The sequence below is a fragment of the Hemicordylus capensis genome, chromosome 4, assembly GCF_027244095.1.
Source record: "Hemicordylus capensis ecotype Gifberg chromosome 4, rHemCap1.1.pri, whole genome shotgun sequence".
Taxonomy (NCBI): domain Eukaryota; kingdom Metazoa; phylum Chordata; class Lepidosauria; order Squamata; family Cordylidae; genus Hemicordylus; species Hemicordylus capensis.
This window is the reverse complement of record NC_069660.1, coordinates 254,294,307-254,312,024: the sequence shown is the minus strand read 5'-3', so window position 1 is coordinate 254,312,024 and position 17,718 is coordinate 254,294,307. Positions and strand designations below refer to the sequence as shown.

General features: G+C 40.3%; 1 protein-coding gene across 2 annotated transcripts in view; it reads right to left on the bottom strand.

Moving 5' to 3' along the window:
* SPIDR (scaffold protein involved in DNA repair) overlaps positions 1-17,718 on the bottom strand; it is a 253,771-nt gene extending 236,053 nt beyond the window's left edge. The window contains exons 1-5 of one of the 2 annotated variants that reach the window (XM_053249054.1): positions 17,534-17,718; positions 11,046-11,201; positions 10,033-10,102; positions 5,248-5,415; positions 1,985-2,151 (exon numbers count right to left, since the gene is read on the bottom strand). In XM_053249054.1, the coding sequence (XP_053105029.1) occupies positions 1,985-2,151; positions 5,248-5,415; positions 10,033-10,102; positions 11,046-11,201; positions 17,534-17,548 (576 nt within the window). In that variant the 5' untranslated portion in view covers positions 17,549-17,718. The remainder of the gene's footprint in view (positions 1-1,984; positions 2,152-5,247; positions 5,416-10,032; positions 10,103-11,045; positions 11,202-17,533) is intronic. The other variant, XM_053249053.1, reaches the window with a different exon arrangement.

Genomic DNA, 17,718 nt, shown 5'->3' with positions numbered 1-17,718 from the left:
TTTTTTTTCCCCCTGTTACTTTAGTTTTATTTAGAATGTAATTTTAATGCTGTCTTGTTTTGCATGTTTTTGTACACCACCCAGAGTCTTCGGAGTGGACGGTATATCAAATGTTTCTAATAAATAAATAAATGCCCATTTACAGTATTAGCTCAGTTTTTTAGACACACATTTCAGACAGTTTCCTAGTTCTTGAAATATTTTTTCCTGTGCATGTTTATTCTAAAATGCTCACATTGCTTATTCTAAAATTGGGGGGGGGGGATCAAATATTAAACTCTGCCCTTATACATCAGATATCCTGTATTTGCCACATGACTAGCAAGGCTGTAACAAATATTCTAAAATACTCACAGATCTTTTTGTCAAGTCCTTTTTATACTATTTAAATGCCACAACACAACACACAGTACATAAGATTACATAAGAGCACCTCTCTCTAAACTCAACTTTCATTAGGGTTTTCATCTAAGTTCCAAATAAAAGCAGGAGGGAAAGTTGATTCCTGTCTCCCCCTACTGGTCATTCTGAGAATATTTTGGCATGGCACGGAAACCTTGACAGGCTAATATCAGCAAATGGCTTAGTCTATGATCAAAAATTACATTTCAAAGAAATTCTAGTGCAGGTATTGTGAAGATGAAGCTTAAATGCACAGAACAACACTAAACCATAAACTATTAAGAGTTTACGCATGAAATGTGGAAATAACCCATTCTAAGATTAAGTGTCTCTACAGAAAATAAAACGCCAATATCATCACAACTGAGGCTATGCCAAATTGAAGTAATTTTTTCTAGAACCAACTTTTGTACCAAAAATTTGTTCTAATAAATTTTCTTCAGAAACTTCTATTTAGAAAAGTTAAACTTTTATTTAGTTTTAAATTTAATTTGTGTTCCTAGCGTAACTCCATGTCAAGATCCCATATCAACCCCATGCAAACTGCATTCTTGTTTATTTGAAACAGTAATTATCCAGATTAGTTCTTCAAAGGCTATTTGGATAAGTTTTACTCTTATTATTTAAAATATCTATATCCTGCCCCTCCAGTACAACACTACTCAAGGCGGCTCAAAACAGTAAAAATAATATAAAATTTGACACAACAAACAAAACACAAATGTAGAGAAGATGTATACACAAACCATTACAAGGACTGCATTGTCTGCACTATGTAGTTAGCATTTAAATGGTGTAAAGGACCACCTGCTCACACATGATCCTGTACCAAGAAAGTAAGATTATCAAGCGAACTCATGCTCGGAATAATTTGCAATCAAAAACAATCCCCTTGTTACCGAAACGGCTCATCTATCAAGAAACAGAGTGAGTAACATCCAACCACAGTCACTCTGATTCAAGGACCTTCCCCACTCCCACCTCTCGGCTGAGGGCTGCGGGACCTTCAGCAACAGCATCGGACATAGCAAGGGGGACTATTCTGGAAACTTAACAGGGAACAACCAGCAGCTGCCTATGCAGTTTCCCAAGATTCCCCCTCCCCCTGCAGCCCCCGACTCTACATCCCATGCTGTTGATGAAGGCCCCGCAACTCACAGCCTTTCTGAGGGACTAAGGAAAGGCTCAGCAGGGAGAAGAGCTGGGGAAGATGCCTTCCACTTGCACATGTTGTGCCAGGGTAACTGTGGATGCTACCCATACTGCAGAGACATAATCATACGACACACATTTCCAAGAAGTCCTGAAAACTACAAGACTACTAGAAATTCTAACAAGATTTACGCTGGATTTCTTTATGAGATGTTTCCGATTCCTTTTCCCTCACTCCTAGGAGGAATCTAATTCTTCAGTATCAGTTAAAACAACAGTCCTTCGGTCACCCCTGACTATTTACTGTAGCGTTATACTATCAGTACAGCACTCTGTAAAGTATATTTCTAGATTCTGCTGGAGAAAGCTGTGAAACAGAGGACAAACTAGGATATCATGACAATATTTAGTTGTCTTTGAAATAGCTTACCTTTGAATATTCATCTTCCTTTTCTTTATCTGGCATAAAGTTGCTATTTGTGCAAGAATCAGTGTCCGATATGTCTAAAGGAGTGCCATCAGTTTTTGATCCACTATATTGTTCAGCATCATCCTGATAATCACTATCATTCTCCCAGTCAATGAACTGTGGTTCACCTTGGGGGAGGGGGGGAAATAAGATACATAAAAACAGACTTTGAAAATGCTGACACCATGAAATTTTATTACGGTACATTCTTTCAGAAATGCCTTACCCCACACTGCGGCTGACATCCTAACAGAAGGCATGTGTAAGTAGGATGTGCAGGCAGTACCCCTCATACACCTGCACAGTAGTGCAAGAGGGCTAAGAGTGGAGAGCATTTCCGGTGCTTTGGAAACACTTAGTTAGATAAAACCACACGGTGGAGGGTCAGTGGTGTATTTCCAATCTCACTAAGAGCTTCCAGAGCGTGGGGAGCACTCTGGATGCACAGCCCTCTTTTGCAACAGCATGAGTGCAGGAGGATAGGGGGAGTTGCAAGAGGTGCTGCTGCATGTCCGTACACCCTACTTACACATGCACTTCACTAGTCAGGATGTCAGCTACAGTGTTCAGGAGTGCTTTCTATCAGCTTCGGCTGATACGGCAGCTGCGCCCATTTCTCGAGATCAATGACCTCAAAACAGTGGTACACCTGTTGGTAACCTCCAGACTTGACTTTTGTAATGCGCTCTACGTGGGGCTGCCTTTGTACATAGTCCAGAAACTTCAGTTGGTTCAGAATGCAGCAGCCAGGTTGGTCTCTGGGTCATCTCAGAGAGACCACATTACTCCTTTGCTGATGGAGCTTCACTGGCTGCCAATTGGTTTCCGGGCAAAATACAAAGTGCTAGTTATAAAGCCCTAAACAGCTTAGGCCCTAGGTATTTAAAAGAGTGTCTTCTTCACTATGAGCCCCACCGCCCATTGAGGTCATCTGAGGAGGTCCATCTCCAGTTACCGCCAACTTGTCTGGTGGCTACACAGAGATGGGCCTTCTCAGTTACGGCCCCAAGATTGTGGAATGCGCTCCCTGTTGAGAAACGATCCTCCCCATCTCTGGCAATTTTTAAAAAAACATCTGAAAACCCATCTTTTCACCCAAGCTTTCCCAGCTTTTTAAAATTGTCTTTTTTAATTTTATGGTTGATTTTAAATTGTTGAATTGTTTTAACTTTTTATATATGTGTTTTAATTGTTTTATATTAACCAGCCAGAGACTAAAGTTTGGGCGGTATAGAAGTTTGATAGATAAATAGATAGACAGACAGACAGACAGGGCACAACACAAGAGATCCAACATGCTTTTCACCTGTCCCTAAAATCTGTTAAACTTTTTTAAAAGTGACAGGCAACAAGCTGATGATTTCAGGTAAGCAGTAGGTAATAGTCTAGCAAATTAGTATTATTCCTGTTCTACTGAGAATCGGAAATTACAAGAAGTTATATTATCAGCTGTACCTAACTGACCCAGTTAGACTTGCATAACATTTACTTGACAAACAAATTCTAGATAGTCTGGCAAGGAAAGGTGGCCATCTAGAGTTCCTGATAGCAAAAAACAGCATGGAGAAATTATTATGCATAAGTTAGGGGCTACACACACACACACACACACACACACACACACACACAAGAGGCACCTATACTTCTGTTTTTTAAATCTACACTTAGACATTTACCAAACTATAACCCTCATCATAGACCCAGGATTGTATGCAACTCACTATTAAATACACACTATTGAATGGCAAAATAAAAGGAACAGTCTAGCCCAAAGAGACTATGTGCTACATTCTGGCAGAAACACTTTAAAAATCACTATACCACATTCATCTTTCAGGTATGCTTTCATAAAAACAAAAGTTTTGTTCCTACACCCAATTCCTAAACAGTGCCACTGCCACAGAAAACCTTCCGCCAGTAGAAGCCAATTGTCATACTTGGGGCCAAGCCACAGACAACATTAAAGAATTATTTAAGATGACTAATAAACTGACTCTCCCAACATCTTCTTTGGGAGGGGAATATAATTGAATTGGTACTGCCAGCTGTGTGGGGGGTTGGGGGGGAGACATACATTACAAGTATTTGCATTTTTCTCCTTCCACAATGAATAGCAGTTTCAGGGGAAGGGGTTTTTAATAGGGAAAATGGCATGGGGCAGAAAGGGCTAAATATCCCCCACCCACTACCACAGTCTCAATCCAGTAAAGGGGGAGGTGCAGATGCTATTAATTTGTTTTTAAAAGAAGAACAGGACATTCTGATCAGGGATCGCCCAATTAGGTCTAGTTTGGCCATATAATGAATTCCAAAAAGTCTCTCTTTGAAATACAGAAGTAATTAGAGATGGATAGAAGAAGGAACATTACTTTTATTCCACACTGAGACATTGAAACATTCTGCCATTTTCAGTTAGCTTTCTATTTTGTCCCAAACACTTCATCATCCTGAATCCTTTGTATCACTTGAAAACCTGACTGCCTCAATCCTGACTCTAAAGCATTTTTATGCATGTTAAATAGCACTGGTCCCAATACAGCTTGTTCTCTACTTTCCTCCATTGTGAATACTCTTCATGTGTTGCTACCCTCTACCTTCTGTTTTTAAATGAGCTAACCATCTATAAGAGGACTTATTTTCTTATTACAAGCCGACCCCGCACAGAGCATCTGTTCGCTCTTTGGGGCCGGCTACCTCTCTCTCTCTCCACCCCACCGTCTCCGGCGGGGGCAAGTGCGGCCGCCAACGCCAGACTCCGCCTCGCCGCCGTGGCCGGGCCCGCCGGCCGCTGCCTCGCCTCCGCGGCCGGGACCGCCGCCGCCGTCTGCCCAGCCAGTCAATTCTCCTGGGTGCGCCTTACCCAATCAGGCGCCCCCGCAGCCCAGCCAATCAGCTGGGCTGCCAGAACGCACATTCGAAAGGCACACCCAGGAGAATTATATATATAGATCCAACTGCTATATAGTCTTTGGATCCTCTGGCAAGTAAAAATGTGGCATTAAAAAAAAGAGAGAACAATCACATGATCTAGAAATAAACTCTTAACAATAAAAGCTTTGATTCTCAAGAATTATGAATGCACTGCATATTCCTGGAAAACAAAATTGCACAATTCACAACACATTTGCAGTTCTGCCTAAACCATAGAAGATAATTTCTTAAATAATTTGAACAGAAATGCCTGACACTCATCATGTATATGCGACACATGCAAAGAGTGTCACCTTCATTATATTCATCTTCATTAAGCCGTTCGTATTTTCTGTATTTCTCCACTTTTAGACAAGGACGTCTTGAAGTCAAAGCCTTATTTTCATCATCTGAGAAGTCACTCTCACTGGAGCTCCACACTATGTCAGTGAATTCACTTGAACTCTCACTTTTAGAGATACCTGTGGAATGGAATATGCAGATACTTAACATATTACAATATTATTATTATTATTATTATTATTATTATTATTATCTTGTTTACACAGTCAGACAGGTGTTATTGACTGGTTTGCTTTATCGAGACATTGAGTCCTTCCCAAGCACCTGGGATGGCTGAATTTTATTGTCAATTGTTATAGATATCGTTGCAGAATATAGGCTGTTCCCAGTAAAGCTGCTTTTTGTAACTGGCTGATGGTGATTTCTGTGGCCCCTATGGTGTTGAGGTGCCCTTCAAGGCAGGGGCGTAGCTATAATTGAGTGAAAGGGTTCAAAGAACACGGGCCCCCAGCTCCTGAGGGACCTCCTGCTCCACCCCTCCCCATTTTCTTCATTATCTCCCTCACTCTGGGGGGACGCCAGAGAGAGGGATGAACACAGGCCCTCTCCCCCCTAGCTACGCCCCTGCTTCAAGGTCTTTTGGAACTGCACCCAGGGCGCCAATTACCACTGGGATTGTTTTATTATTTCTTGTTTACACAGTCGGACAGGTGTTATTGACTGGTTTGTTTTATCCAGACATCGAGTCCTTCCCAAGGACCTGGGATGCCAGAATTTTATTGTCAATTGTTATAGATATCGTCGCAGAATATAGGCTGTTCCCAGTAAAGCTGCTTTTTGTAATTGGCTGATGGTGATTTCTGTGGCCCCTATGGTGTTGAGGTGCTCTTCAAGGTCTTTTGGGACTGCACCCAGGGCGCCAATTACCACTGGGATGATTTGGGTCTTTTTCTGCCACAGCCTTTCAATTTCAATTTGTAGATCTTTGTATTTTGTGATTTTTTTCTATTTCTTTTTCTTCTATTCTGCTATCCCCTGGTATTGGTATGTCGATTATTTTGACTTGTTTTTCTTTCTCCTTGACTACAGTTATATCTGGTGTATTGCGTGGCAGATGTTTGTCTGTTTGTAGTCGGAAGTCCAATAAGATTTTTACATCTTCATTTTCTTCAACTTTTTCAATTTTATGGTCCCACCAATTTTTGGCTACAGGTAGATTGTATTTTTTGCAGATGTTCCAGTGTATCATCCCTGCTACCTTGTCATGCCTTTGTTTGTAGTCAGTCTGTGCAATCTTTTTACAACAGCTGATTAGGTGGTCCACTGTTTCATCTGCTTCTTTACAAAGGCGGCACTTGCTGTTTGTTGTTGATTTTTCTACTTTTGCTCTTATTGCATTTGTTCTTAGTGCCTGTTCTTGTGCAGCCAGTATTAAACCCTCTGTTTCTTTCTTCAAGCAACCATTCTTAAGCCATTGCCAGGTCTTGGTGATGTCTGATTTTCCACTTATATTGTGCAAATATTGACCATGCAGGGGCTTATTTCTCCATTTTTCTGCTCGGTCCTTGATTTGTTCTTTCTTGTAGGCCTGCTTTGTTTCATTGGTGTTGAATAGTTTCACGTTACTGACCATTTGAAGTGCATCTTCTTCACTGTCCTTGATATATTCTTCAAGGCCTCTTTTCTCCTCCTCTACTGTTTGATGGACTTGCAGCATTCCTCTTCCACCTGAGCTGCGAGGGAGGTAGAGCCTATCAACATCACTGCGGGGGTGCAGAGCATGATTGATGGTCATTTTCCTGGTCTTACGATCCAGCATCTCTAGCTCTGCCTGGGTCCAGTCTATTATTCCTGCACTGTATCTGATAACACTATACCTGATAACAGGTATAGCCCAGGTGTTTATGGCTTGTACGGTGTTCCCACCATTGAGTTTGGACTTGAGGATTTTTCTAACTCTCCTGATGTATTCACTTCCAATTTTTCTTTTAACTTCAGTGTGTGCAATGTTATCAGCCTGGAGAATGCCCAAGTATTTGTAATGTTCTTTCTCTTCCAGGTTCTTGATCTTGCTTCCATTGGGCAGTTCTATTCCTTCTGTTTTTGTTATTTTCCCTCTGTTCATTATTAATGCAGCACACTTGTCTAGTCCAAACTCCATTGCTATATCGCTACTGAATATACGGACAGTGTTTAGCAGTGATTCGATTTCTGACTGGGACTTTCCATACAACTTCAGATCATCCATGTACAGCAGATGGTTGATTTTACTTGATGTTTTAGATGTTTGGTATCCGAGGCCTGTTTTGTTTAGTATTTGTGAAAGTGGGGTCATGGCAATTACAAACAACAGAGGGGATAGTGAGTCCCCTTGGAAAATGCCTCTTCTAATGCTAACCTGTCCAAGTGTCTCGCCATTGATTGTTAACTGTGTACTCCACATGCTCATTGCTTTTTAAATAAATATCTGAATGTTTTTGCTGACACCAGTTGTTTCTAAACATTTTAGTATCCATGTGTGAAGCAATGAATCAAAGGCTTTCTTGAAGTCAATCCATGCAACACTTAGATTTGTTTTTCTTCTCTTGCAGTTTTCTAAAATCATTTTGTCAATCAGCAGCTGGTCTTTTGTGCCTCTGGTGTTCGGGCAATTTCCTTTCTGTTAAACTGGAAGCTGTTTGTTAGTTAATAAGTGTTGCATCACTTCATCTGCTATTATTCCAGTTAATAATTTGAACATTGTTGGCAGGCAGGCAGGTGATCAGTCTATAATTACTCGGAACTGCACCTTTTGCTGGTTCTTTCATGATGAGATGAGTTTCCCAGTTGTTAGTCATTGTTCAACATCACCGCCTTGCAAAATGTGATTGAACTGTTTTGATAGTTGTTTATGAAGGCTTGTTAGGTGTTTAAGCCAAAAAGCCATGCAGTTCATCGTCGCCTGGCGCAGTCCAATTTTTAATTTTCTTTGTTCTTTCACTTATTAATTCTGGTGTTATTATTAGATCTTGCATTTGTTGGTTACATTTTTTTACCTCTTTCATCCAGTCTGCTTTTTTATTATAATCTATTGGATTGTCCCATCATTTCCCCCAGAATTGCACTGTTTCTTCTTTATTTGGTATTTCTACGTTTCTTGCAGTTTCTCCTTCTATGCTTTGGTAGAAACATCTCTGATTCGACTGGAATTGGAGATTCTGCCTGTTTTGTGTAATTCTGGCTTCATATCTACTAATCTTCTTTGGCATTGCTGTTATTTGCTGCTTTATTATTTCCAGGACTTCTCTAGTTTTCCTTGAATCTAGGTGGTATTTTTGGATCAGATACTGTTTGGTGTTTTCATTCTTCAGCTTCTTGTCTTTCATATCTTTAAATTTACTAGCATCTGATCTAAGCCTGGAGATTTTATTTTCTAATCTAATCTTCCATTTAGGTGATGTACTGCTTTCTTTTTTGACAGGTCCACTGATCTTATATCTGAGCTCTTGTGTTGTTATTGTTGCTGCACTGTACATTAGTTGGTTTGTTTCTTGCAAATTATTGGTTGTTATTTCTGCAAGTGCAGCATTGACATCTTTTAATGCCTGAGCAAGTTGTTTTTTGGCAACTGTTTTTAGAGCTGGAAGTCGAACCCTGGTAGTTGTTTGGTTCATGTGCTCTTGTTTTGATTTTGAAACAGTTCAGCAACAGTGGCATCCTCTATTTCCAACAGCTCCTCCACCTTCGCCTGAGCAACTTCTTCAGTTGGTGGTAATTCTTCTTCCATATCTTGAGCCTGTGTTGCTCTTTACAGTTCTTCCAGCTCAACTTCTGTGAATACTTTATTTCTTATTATGAATCTTCTCTAGTCTGCTAACCTTTGTTCTGTTATTTCTGTATCTGGATGCTTCTCTTTCCAAATTTGGTACATTCTTTTTAAATAACCTCTTCTAGTTGGACTAGACTTGTAATAGCAGATCATTATTTCCTTGTTGGCATTTTTTGTATATTTTTTCCAGTTAAGTGACGTTTCTTCCAGTAACTTTGCTGTCTTCAGCCCTGGTTGCTCAAATGAAGATCCTGAGTCCTGTTGCCCACTTGCCACCAGATGTCCAGGGACTATAGCACCTGGCGCGGTCCTTACTGACCCAGGCGACGACCGATCCGGTATAGATTTATTAAAGTTACGTCTCACCATATTGTTGATGGGAAAATGAAGATGTAAAAATATTATGGGACTTCCGACTACAAACAGACAAACATCTGCCACACAATACACCAGATATAACTGTAGTCGAGAAGAAAGAAAAACAAGTTAAAATAATCGACATACCAATACCAGGGGATAGCAGAATAGAATAAAAAGAAATAGAAAAAAATCACAAAATACAAAGATAATACAAATAATAGGGGATTTCCTCAATTTGGGCTCTTAGATTTGGGGATATAAGTGTTGCCAATCCTCCTCGGTTTCTACCCCCTCTGGAGCTGACAATTGCTGGGGTCACAAATGCTTTATAATCAAGAAAGTAAAGTTCATCCTTAATCCAGGTCTCCTGCAAGAGGATTAAATCATGACCGTCGAGGAAATTTTCGAAATCTGGGTCTAGTCTTTTTTGGCACCAGCCAGAGATGTTCCAGGAGAGAATCGTTAGTCGGTCACGGGGCGGGCAACTGTATGATTGTCAATTGATATTATCATGTTGTTGTGTTGGATTCTTATTTCTTAGGGTGATCGAGCCCACAAACTATGATCTGTGGGGGAAAGCCATGTGGATAACAGAAGCTTATATGAAATGATACAATATCTACTGTACCTTCAATAGAGCTAAGCAATGATGCAAAGCACTTTTTAACTCTGGATGGTTTTTCTGAAGAACCTGAAGTCTGTTTTAAAAAGCAAAATGAATAAATACAAAATGAATAGGTAATCATTATCACTGTTACTACATTAAAAATTTTTTAGGTGTTTACATAAAATATATTCCCATTCAAGTTACTTTCGCTTAATGCATTTTAATTTTCTGTTGACCATACATACTATTTCAAAATAGTATTTTGTTGAGAAGATGTATCTATTCTATCAGTTCCCTATTACAGACTTCCAGTAATGCTTTTCTCTCATTTGCAAACTGTTCAAGATGGGAAACCACCTGTGTAGGCATCTGCAGTTCTTTATATTGCTTGCCTATAATGCAACAGATTGAAGTGTAGACCCCGCTACTGTTCTAAAGTCCTGGCAATATTTAAGTTATTTCTGGAACCTCACCTATCACATTCATTTTCTGTCCTGTCGACTTGGCAGACTACAACAGTTTGCCTAAATGCCAAGTCATGTATCCCCAATGAACTCACAAGGGAAATATTAAGAGATTCCATAAATCACCTGAAAACCCCAAAGAAATTATTGACTTGCACTGATCTGCTTTTTTTACAAAAATGTATAGCTTAATCAATTAATTCATAACTTAATCAACTAATTTACTAACTGGTGGGGACCACTCTTAATCAGAGAGAGCAGATTTCAATTAGTAAAGCTGAGAATTAAGGGTGCATATTTATTTACTTTTCAGGGATAATAGGGAATATTAAAAATGTCTTTTCTTTTTAAACAATAGTAGCTCTTGTTTATAAAATTGCAAACTATCCCCAAAACAAGACCACTCTGAAGTATGAATGCACAAATTTAATCAAAAAATCAATTAAAAGGCAGTTGATAAAGCAACTACAAGTTATTTAACCGGCTGGTAGCCCTAATAAAAGTTCCCTTAACCATCTCCACAATTAGTGTGCATTTCCAGACTGCCCCACAAATAAAATGTTATTTCACCTCCAGTGAAGAAGTTGTTTGAAATCCATCTCCACAATGAAGCCATGCACTGGAAACTGCTGCAGCATCCACTGCCTCTCCAGAATTTACTTTGCCTTCACCTATAGGCTTCTCATCTGGAAAAGAAGCAAGGTCTGTGTACCATGTCCGTTTCCTCTGCAAAGGAAAAATATTATTTCAGTCACTGTTGTGTTTAGTGGTTTAATTATATACTGTACTGAATGTGACTAAGAAATTTGGCAATTCACAAAAATAAGAGAAATCATGCAAATGAGAAACGTGTTTTGTGGTACCTTAGAGCCTAATCAATCTATTGTAGCATAAATTTTCATGGACTAAAGCTCACTTCATCAAACGCATCCAATGAAGTATCCAATGAACATGTTGTGTTCATGTTCATCCTATGAATACAATACATGTGCTTGTCTTTAAGGTGTGACAAGATGCCTTGCTATTTTTGCGACAAACTACAATAGCTATTCCTCTAGAAGTTGGCAATCAGAAAAATTACTCTGTTTCTAACCTCATTTCATGATTTTTCCCCCCATGGAACACTTAGACTTTTCACATTTGGGGTTAAAAATTCTGGAATAAAAATATCACTCTATTAATTTCTACATTCAACATTCAAATGGCTGTTATTTCATTTGAGACAATAGAATAGGGAACGCTATGCACAAAGACAATAAATGCCCATAAATCATCACCACTCCCCATGTGTTTGCAAATCAGGTCAGATCTAATAAATGGCATTTAAGCATGCTTAGGAGCTGGCCAGATGATGGTCTCCCTCCCCACAAAAATTACAGTAACAATGGCAACTAATTATAAAGTGGCATTTAACTATATAAAACAGCTGGGGTAAGTGGGGAAAAGGAGGAATAGCCTATATGCAACAGTAATCCCCTCAGTAATTTGGGCTAATGCCATTATATTCACTAATACATTTCTAATTTGGTTGTTTATGTATTTAAAAAATGTTCTCATGTTTTTCCATGAAACCATGCCCAAAGCTACTGACAATAAAAACATAGCATATAAACTATTATCATATGCAGGAAAATACAAAAGTGTGTCAGATTCAGATTCAAGCTTTATTACAGTCATAGACCAGCAAACAAGTAGAATATTACATTAGTTCTGAGTGGGTTTTACAAATAATATAACAAAATCTAGTCATTTTATTAATAACCTCACAGTCAGAATTTGTAAGTAAAAATTTTAAATAAAAATCGTCTGGATGGCCTGGAAAGTTTTGCAGCAAAGGAGACACTAACCTTAATTGTGCCTCCCTATAAAAATCACAGTACAGAATGGCATGCACACTTGTTTCCACCAAACCAGAGCCACATGGGCAAACACAAACAGAAAAGGGAATACCTTTAAATCTTCCCTCCATTACAGCAGATGGAAGCACATTCAGATGAGCAAGCATAAGAGTATGCCCGAATTTGGGGACTACAATAGTACTCAAGTATCCTGCTGGTTTGCTATTGATCAATTGATCCCCTATAAAGATGTTTTTAGGTAAGTTTGCAGCTTCCTCTGGCAGTTCCATATCTAAAATTCTTTTCTTAATTGCACTCCTAGCCTGATCAAATCCCAGCTTAATGATCTCATCCTGGGAAAACACATAATGAGCTAATTTATTATTAATTAAAGACTTCAATTTGAAATTGAAGCCATCCGTCATTATGAGAGAGACCAATCCCACTTGAAAAACACACCAATTTTAGCCAAAATAAAATAAGTGTTCTCCAATAACAAGTTTCCAACCTGATTAAGCCCACCTCTCGTCTTATCACAACATTGGGAACACTACGGGGAACCTGAAAAACAGATCTTAAAAATTTAGATTGAGTAGCTTCTAGCTGTGAAAAACTGCTAACCATGCCAAACTGGGCACCATATAGCAATTGAGGATACACCTTGGTTACAAATAATTATATTGCAGCAGGTACATAAGAGGCCCTCCTCCGGTAATGTTAAGATATAGTAAGATTTATAGAAGACTGAGCCAACTGTATAGTTGATTTTAAATGGGCATTACGCTAACCTGAAGAATTAAAGACCACACCCAAGTATTTAAACGAATTGACTTGATCGATCTTATGGCCACTGATGGTCCAGTTATGTTGCCTAGGGCGTTTTGCAAGAACTAATACTTTGGATTTTGGGTGATTAATTTCAATAAACTCTTGGGTGCAAAAGATCACAAGAAGACCCAGGGCATGTTTCAATCAAACTGGGGTTTGGGACATGATAGCCATGTCATCTGCATACAGCAAGATGGAAACATACTTATTCGCTAATTTGGGAGGATGTGTAGAAGTGATGATCATATAAGAGACCACCGAATTAACGTATAAACTAAACAAGGTGGGGGCTAAAACACAGCCCTGCCTCATACCCCTGAAGGTGGGGATCTCAACTGAGAGGGCCCCCAACGGATTACAATGCACTTTCAAATGGGTGCCTTCATAAATGGTAGAAATTAACAGCAGCAGCCTTTTATCTATCGAGAGATCCCTAAGCTTTTGCCAGAGCCTCTCTCTTGATATAAGATCGAATGCAGATTTTAGATCAATAAAGGCTACAAAAAGACTAGGAGACGATTAACCTCAGTAATTCTCAAGTAAGAACTTTAGGGTGAGTGCATGCTAAATAGTGGATCGTCCAGCCCGAAAACTGGCCGGCTCCAGGAACAAAATTTCGTGGTCATCAATCCAATCCACTAATTTAGTTAATAAATGCTTTGCATAAATCTTACTTATCAGGTTTAAAAGACTTATAGGGCGATAATTTGTAGGGATGTGCCCAAAATGTATTTGGTGCCAGTGGGGATAGTACTTTAAGGGCGGGGGAGGGTGCATTTCCCCCACCAGCGCTCCGTTATTTGTAAGCCCTCGGGGCAGCAGCGTTCCTCTCTGCTGCCCCGTTTTCCTCATCGGCTGGAAGTAGCGACCACGCGTGCACCTGTCGTGTGTGTGCGTGTGCACAGCAGATGGGCGGGCACGTGCAACAGGCACACGCGCAGTCGCTACTTCCGGCCGGTGAGGGAAACAGGGTGGCAGGGAGGAATGCTGCCGCCCTGAGGGGCTTACAAATAATGGAGCACCGGTGGGGAAAATGCGGCAGGAGGCGGGAGTACACCCTCCCCTGCCCTTAAAGTACCATCCCCACTGGCGTCTAAATGCCAACCCCCAACCTGAGCCGAAACGTTTTTGAGGCCTTTTTAGTGGCCTCCGAAACATTTCGGGCTCAAGCCTAATAATTTGTAGGGTCATCCCTATTGCCCTTTTTATAAATGGGAATAATGATAGCTATACCCCAGTCATAAGGTATTCTAGCCGTAGCACAGATATACATAAAAAGGGAGGCTAATAAATGCACCCACCAATCAAGATTGGTCCACAAGGCCTTGATCGTTACAAGGTTACTACCCGGGGCCTTTCCTCTACCAAAAGACTTGATACGCTTTTCAACTTCGAAGCAGGAGATGGACTCCCAGCTTGGCAACTCAGTGATGCTTAATTCATTGATTATACTGACAGCCATCCCATCGGCTCTTTTATACAAAGATCAAAATTGCTCCTCCCAAACATCAGCCGAGATACAATAGGATGGAGCGGACATAGCTTTGTCCATAGCTAGTGAGACTAGCCTCCAAAAGGTAGCTTGGTTTTTTAATCTAGCCGCCTCTATTAATTTGGCCCAGTTTTCTCTAGTAGCTTTAAATTTCTTAGTTCTTAATAGGTGTTTATACTGTGATCTCTTATGCAAGATCTCCTGCTTAGAGAGTAACAATGGATCATCTGCATGTATTTTAAAGGCCCTCGCCAATTCCCTTTATACATTTAGGCCAGGCATCCCCAAACTGCGGCCCTCCAGATGTTGCTGAACTACAACTCCCAGCATACCCAGCCACAAAAAATTGTATCTAAGGATGCTGGGAGTTGTAGTTCAGCAACATCTGGAGGGCCGCAGTTTGGGGATGCCTGATTTAGGCAATCACAATCAAACCAAGGCTTGGATAATACATATTTTAGTATGATTTCTAGGAAAAAAGCATGGTTTAACCAACACTAGAAACAATAAAGCCAGAATATTGTCATAATTGGCAAGGATAGATTCCTCCTCATTAGGAGAGCGAGCAACTAGTATTGCCTCTCACAAACCACGGACCTTGGACAAATTCAAAAATTCTGAAAGACGTAAGGATTGTTCCTCCGACCATTTGGTTCCGAGAGGTCCATGCTCCGTCTCCAAGTGAGGTAAAAAAGTGTGTCATCAAAAGTTTAGCAAAATTCATCAGCAAAATACAGGGGTAAAGGAATATGGGCCCTATGAGTCACCAAGGCATTGCCATCTAGGGATGCACACTCAGTGAGCTTTTCTTGGGAACTCAATGGTTACAGTACAATTATATTGTAAAGTACAATTCTGCTTTACACACCCACAGTTCTCATCTCTCACAAAAGTTCTGCATAGTTTATGCTGACAGGTAGCAGCTCTCCAGGGTTTCAGTCAGAATCTTTCCCAGCCCTAGATATGTGGGGACTGAACCTGAGCATTCAGAGAACACATCCTACCCCTATGTCACAAGAAATGGGTTTGGATGCAACAGCCCCTCCCTCAAAGGTGATGACACAAATTGATTTGAAAATTGCAACAAATCCCAATTTATTGGGACCTGCAACAGAAGTAGGAAATATCTCAACCCCCTGCCACACCTCCAGAACAGTAAGAAACATGTAGTTGCATGAATTCTATTATTTTCATCTCAAGGGCTGTTTTAACAAAATTATTTTCTGGAATCTAGACCAGACTCATCAATAGCATCTTGCATAGTTTATACATGCTGTATTACAACTGCCTAGAAGAGAAAAAGAACATGTATTTGTCCAAAGCACCTAAGCAATATAGGTTCAATAAAAATCTCATAAAAATCAATTTTATTACAGTTTGAAAAGTTATGTAAAGAGTCTGGAGGAAAAAACAAGCATTGGAAACTTTCCATTTAAAAAGTGACATCCATGCATAACTGAAAAAATAAAAGATTGTTTTTCTAAATGTCATAGATTATGTTGTATCAACTAAAATTTTTATTGTTACGGTAAATGGCAACATAATGATAGCTAAGCTATGTGCAAACAGATCTTGCAAGCAGCCAGCCTAGGAGTTAACTCTGCAAGTAGTTTTGCTGATGGTTAAAATATTTGTGTTACAAAATAAAATTCTATTACAACTGTAAAAATGTCTTGACCACACAACAGAAATAAAGATTCTAGTTTGGACTTGTAAGGGAAGAACAGTTCAATTTTACACTCCATTGGTCTTTGCTACTGAAGTTGTTAGAGCAACTTGCAAGCATACTAAGATGATAATTTGCCTCAAGTGAAAAATCAGAAGCAGGCCTTATGCCTGTGAACTCCCCAGCTTATCCCTTCAACATGCAGAGAACGTAAGGAAAATATGCTTATACACATTTTATTCTCACCAGGGCCAGGGAGATCCCATATCCAACCAACACGATACTCCCCCTGGTTCATCCATTTTCTTTTTCACACCATTAGAGTAGGCATGGCTCTAATGGGGAAGGAGATCATTAGCCTGAAGCCTAGTCCAGATACTGGGCATGAAATATCACCAAATCAGATCTGAAATGTACAACCACCTGGCCAAACAGTTCCTCTCCTTTCAGGCTACTTCAGCAACTAACCACTGTGGGAGTCTCAGGATAAGGAAAACAGTTAAGTTCCTGCCACTGGCCTGCTTTGACCTATTTGTACTTTACACTATTTGTGTTGTACACAGGGGCATAGCTAGGGGAGAGGGGGGCTATGTTCGCTCCTTTCCCTGATGGCTCCTCAGAGTGAGGAAGATAATGAAGAAAATAGGGAGGGGTGGATCTGGGGGGCCCTCTGGAGCTTGGGGACCTGGGTTCTTTGAACCCACTTGCTCTATTATAGCTACGCCCCTGGTAGTATGGTTTTTCCTAGAAAAGCAAGGTAGGAACGAACACTGCAACTTCTTGCATTGTTAGCTCACATTCTCTCCTTATGCAGACAGCTGATCTCCACTAAAGCTGAAACAAAATTGCTCTCCAGAGTTTTTCAGAACATTGTTATAAACTTTTATACTGCATAATCAACCAGATATTTGAAATCATGACATTCCAATAATTATTCAACAATTCAAGCCTTTTCAGTTTTGCCAGTTCTAGTCTCCTCTCCCTGGATCATGCTAGCTTAGCACACAAAGTATCCCTTAAGGTTTAATGTGTGCCAGGGCTCAGCCTGGGATGACAAACAAGTGTGTCTCTGATAATGTGCAGAGTGCTGTGCCTTTCCTCACCCTGAACAACCCCAATTTAGCCCCCAAAGAAACTGAAGAAATTGTAGATACAAAGGCAAGACTTTCTCCCATCAGCAAAAAGACCCTCATTACTCCCAATCCCTCACGCACCCCGCCCCCAGCCCTAGTACCTTCCTGGTGGGCATCTCCGCCCGTCAGAACAAGCCCTTCATTTGACACGTGACGGGGGGACGAACCCGGAGGAGGAACAAGAATGCCAACCAAGTCTACTTGGGAGCCGGCGAAGTAAAACTTCTTCCCGCAGCAGGGCTGAAGCCACGCCCACACCTTCTCTTCCAGCTTGGCGCGGTTTCAT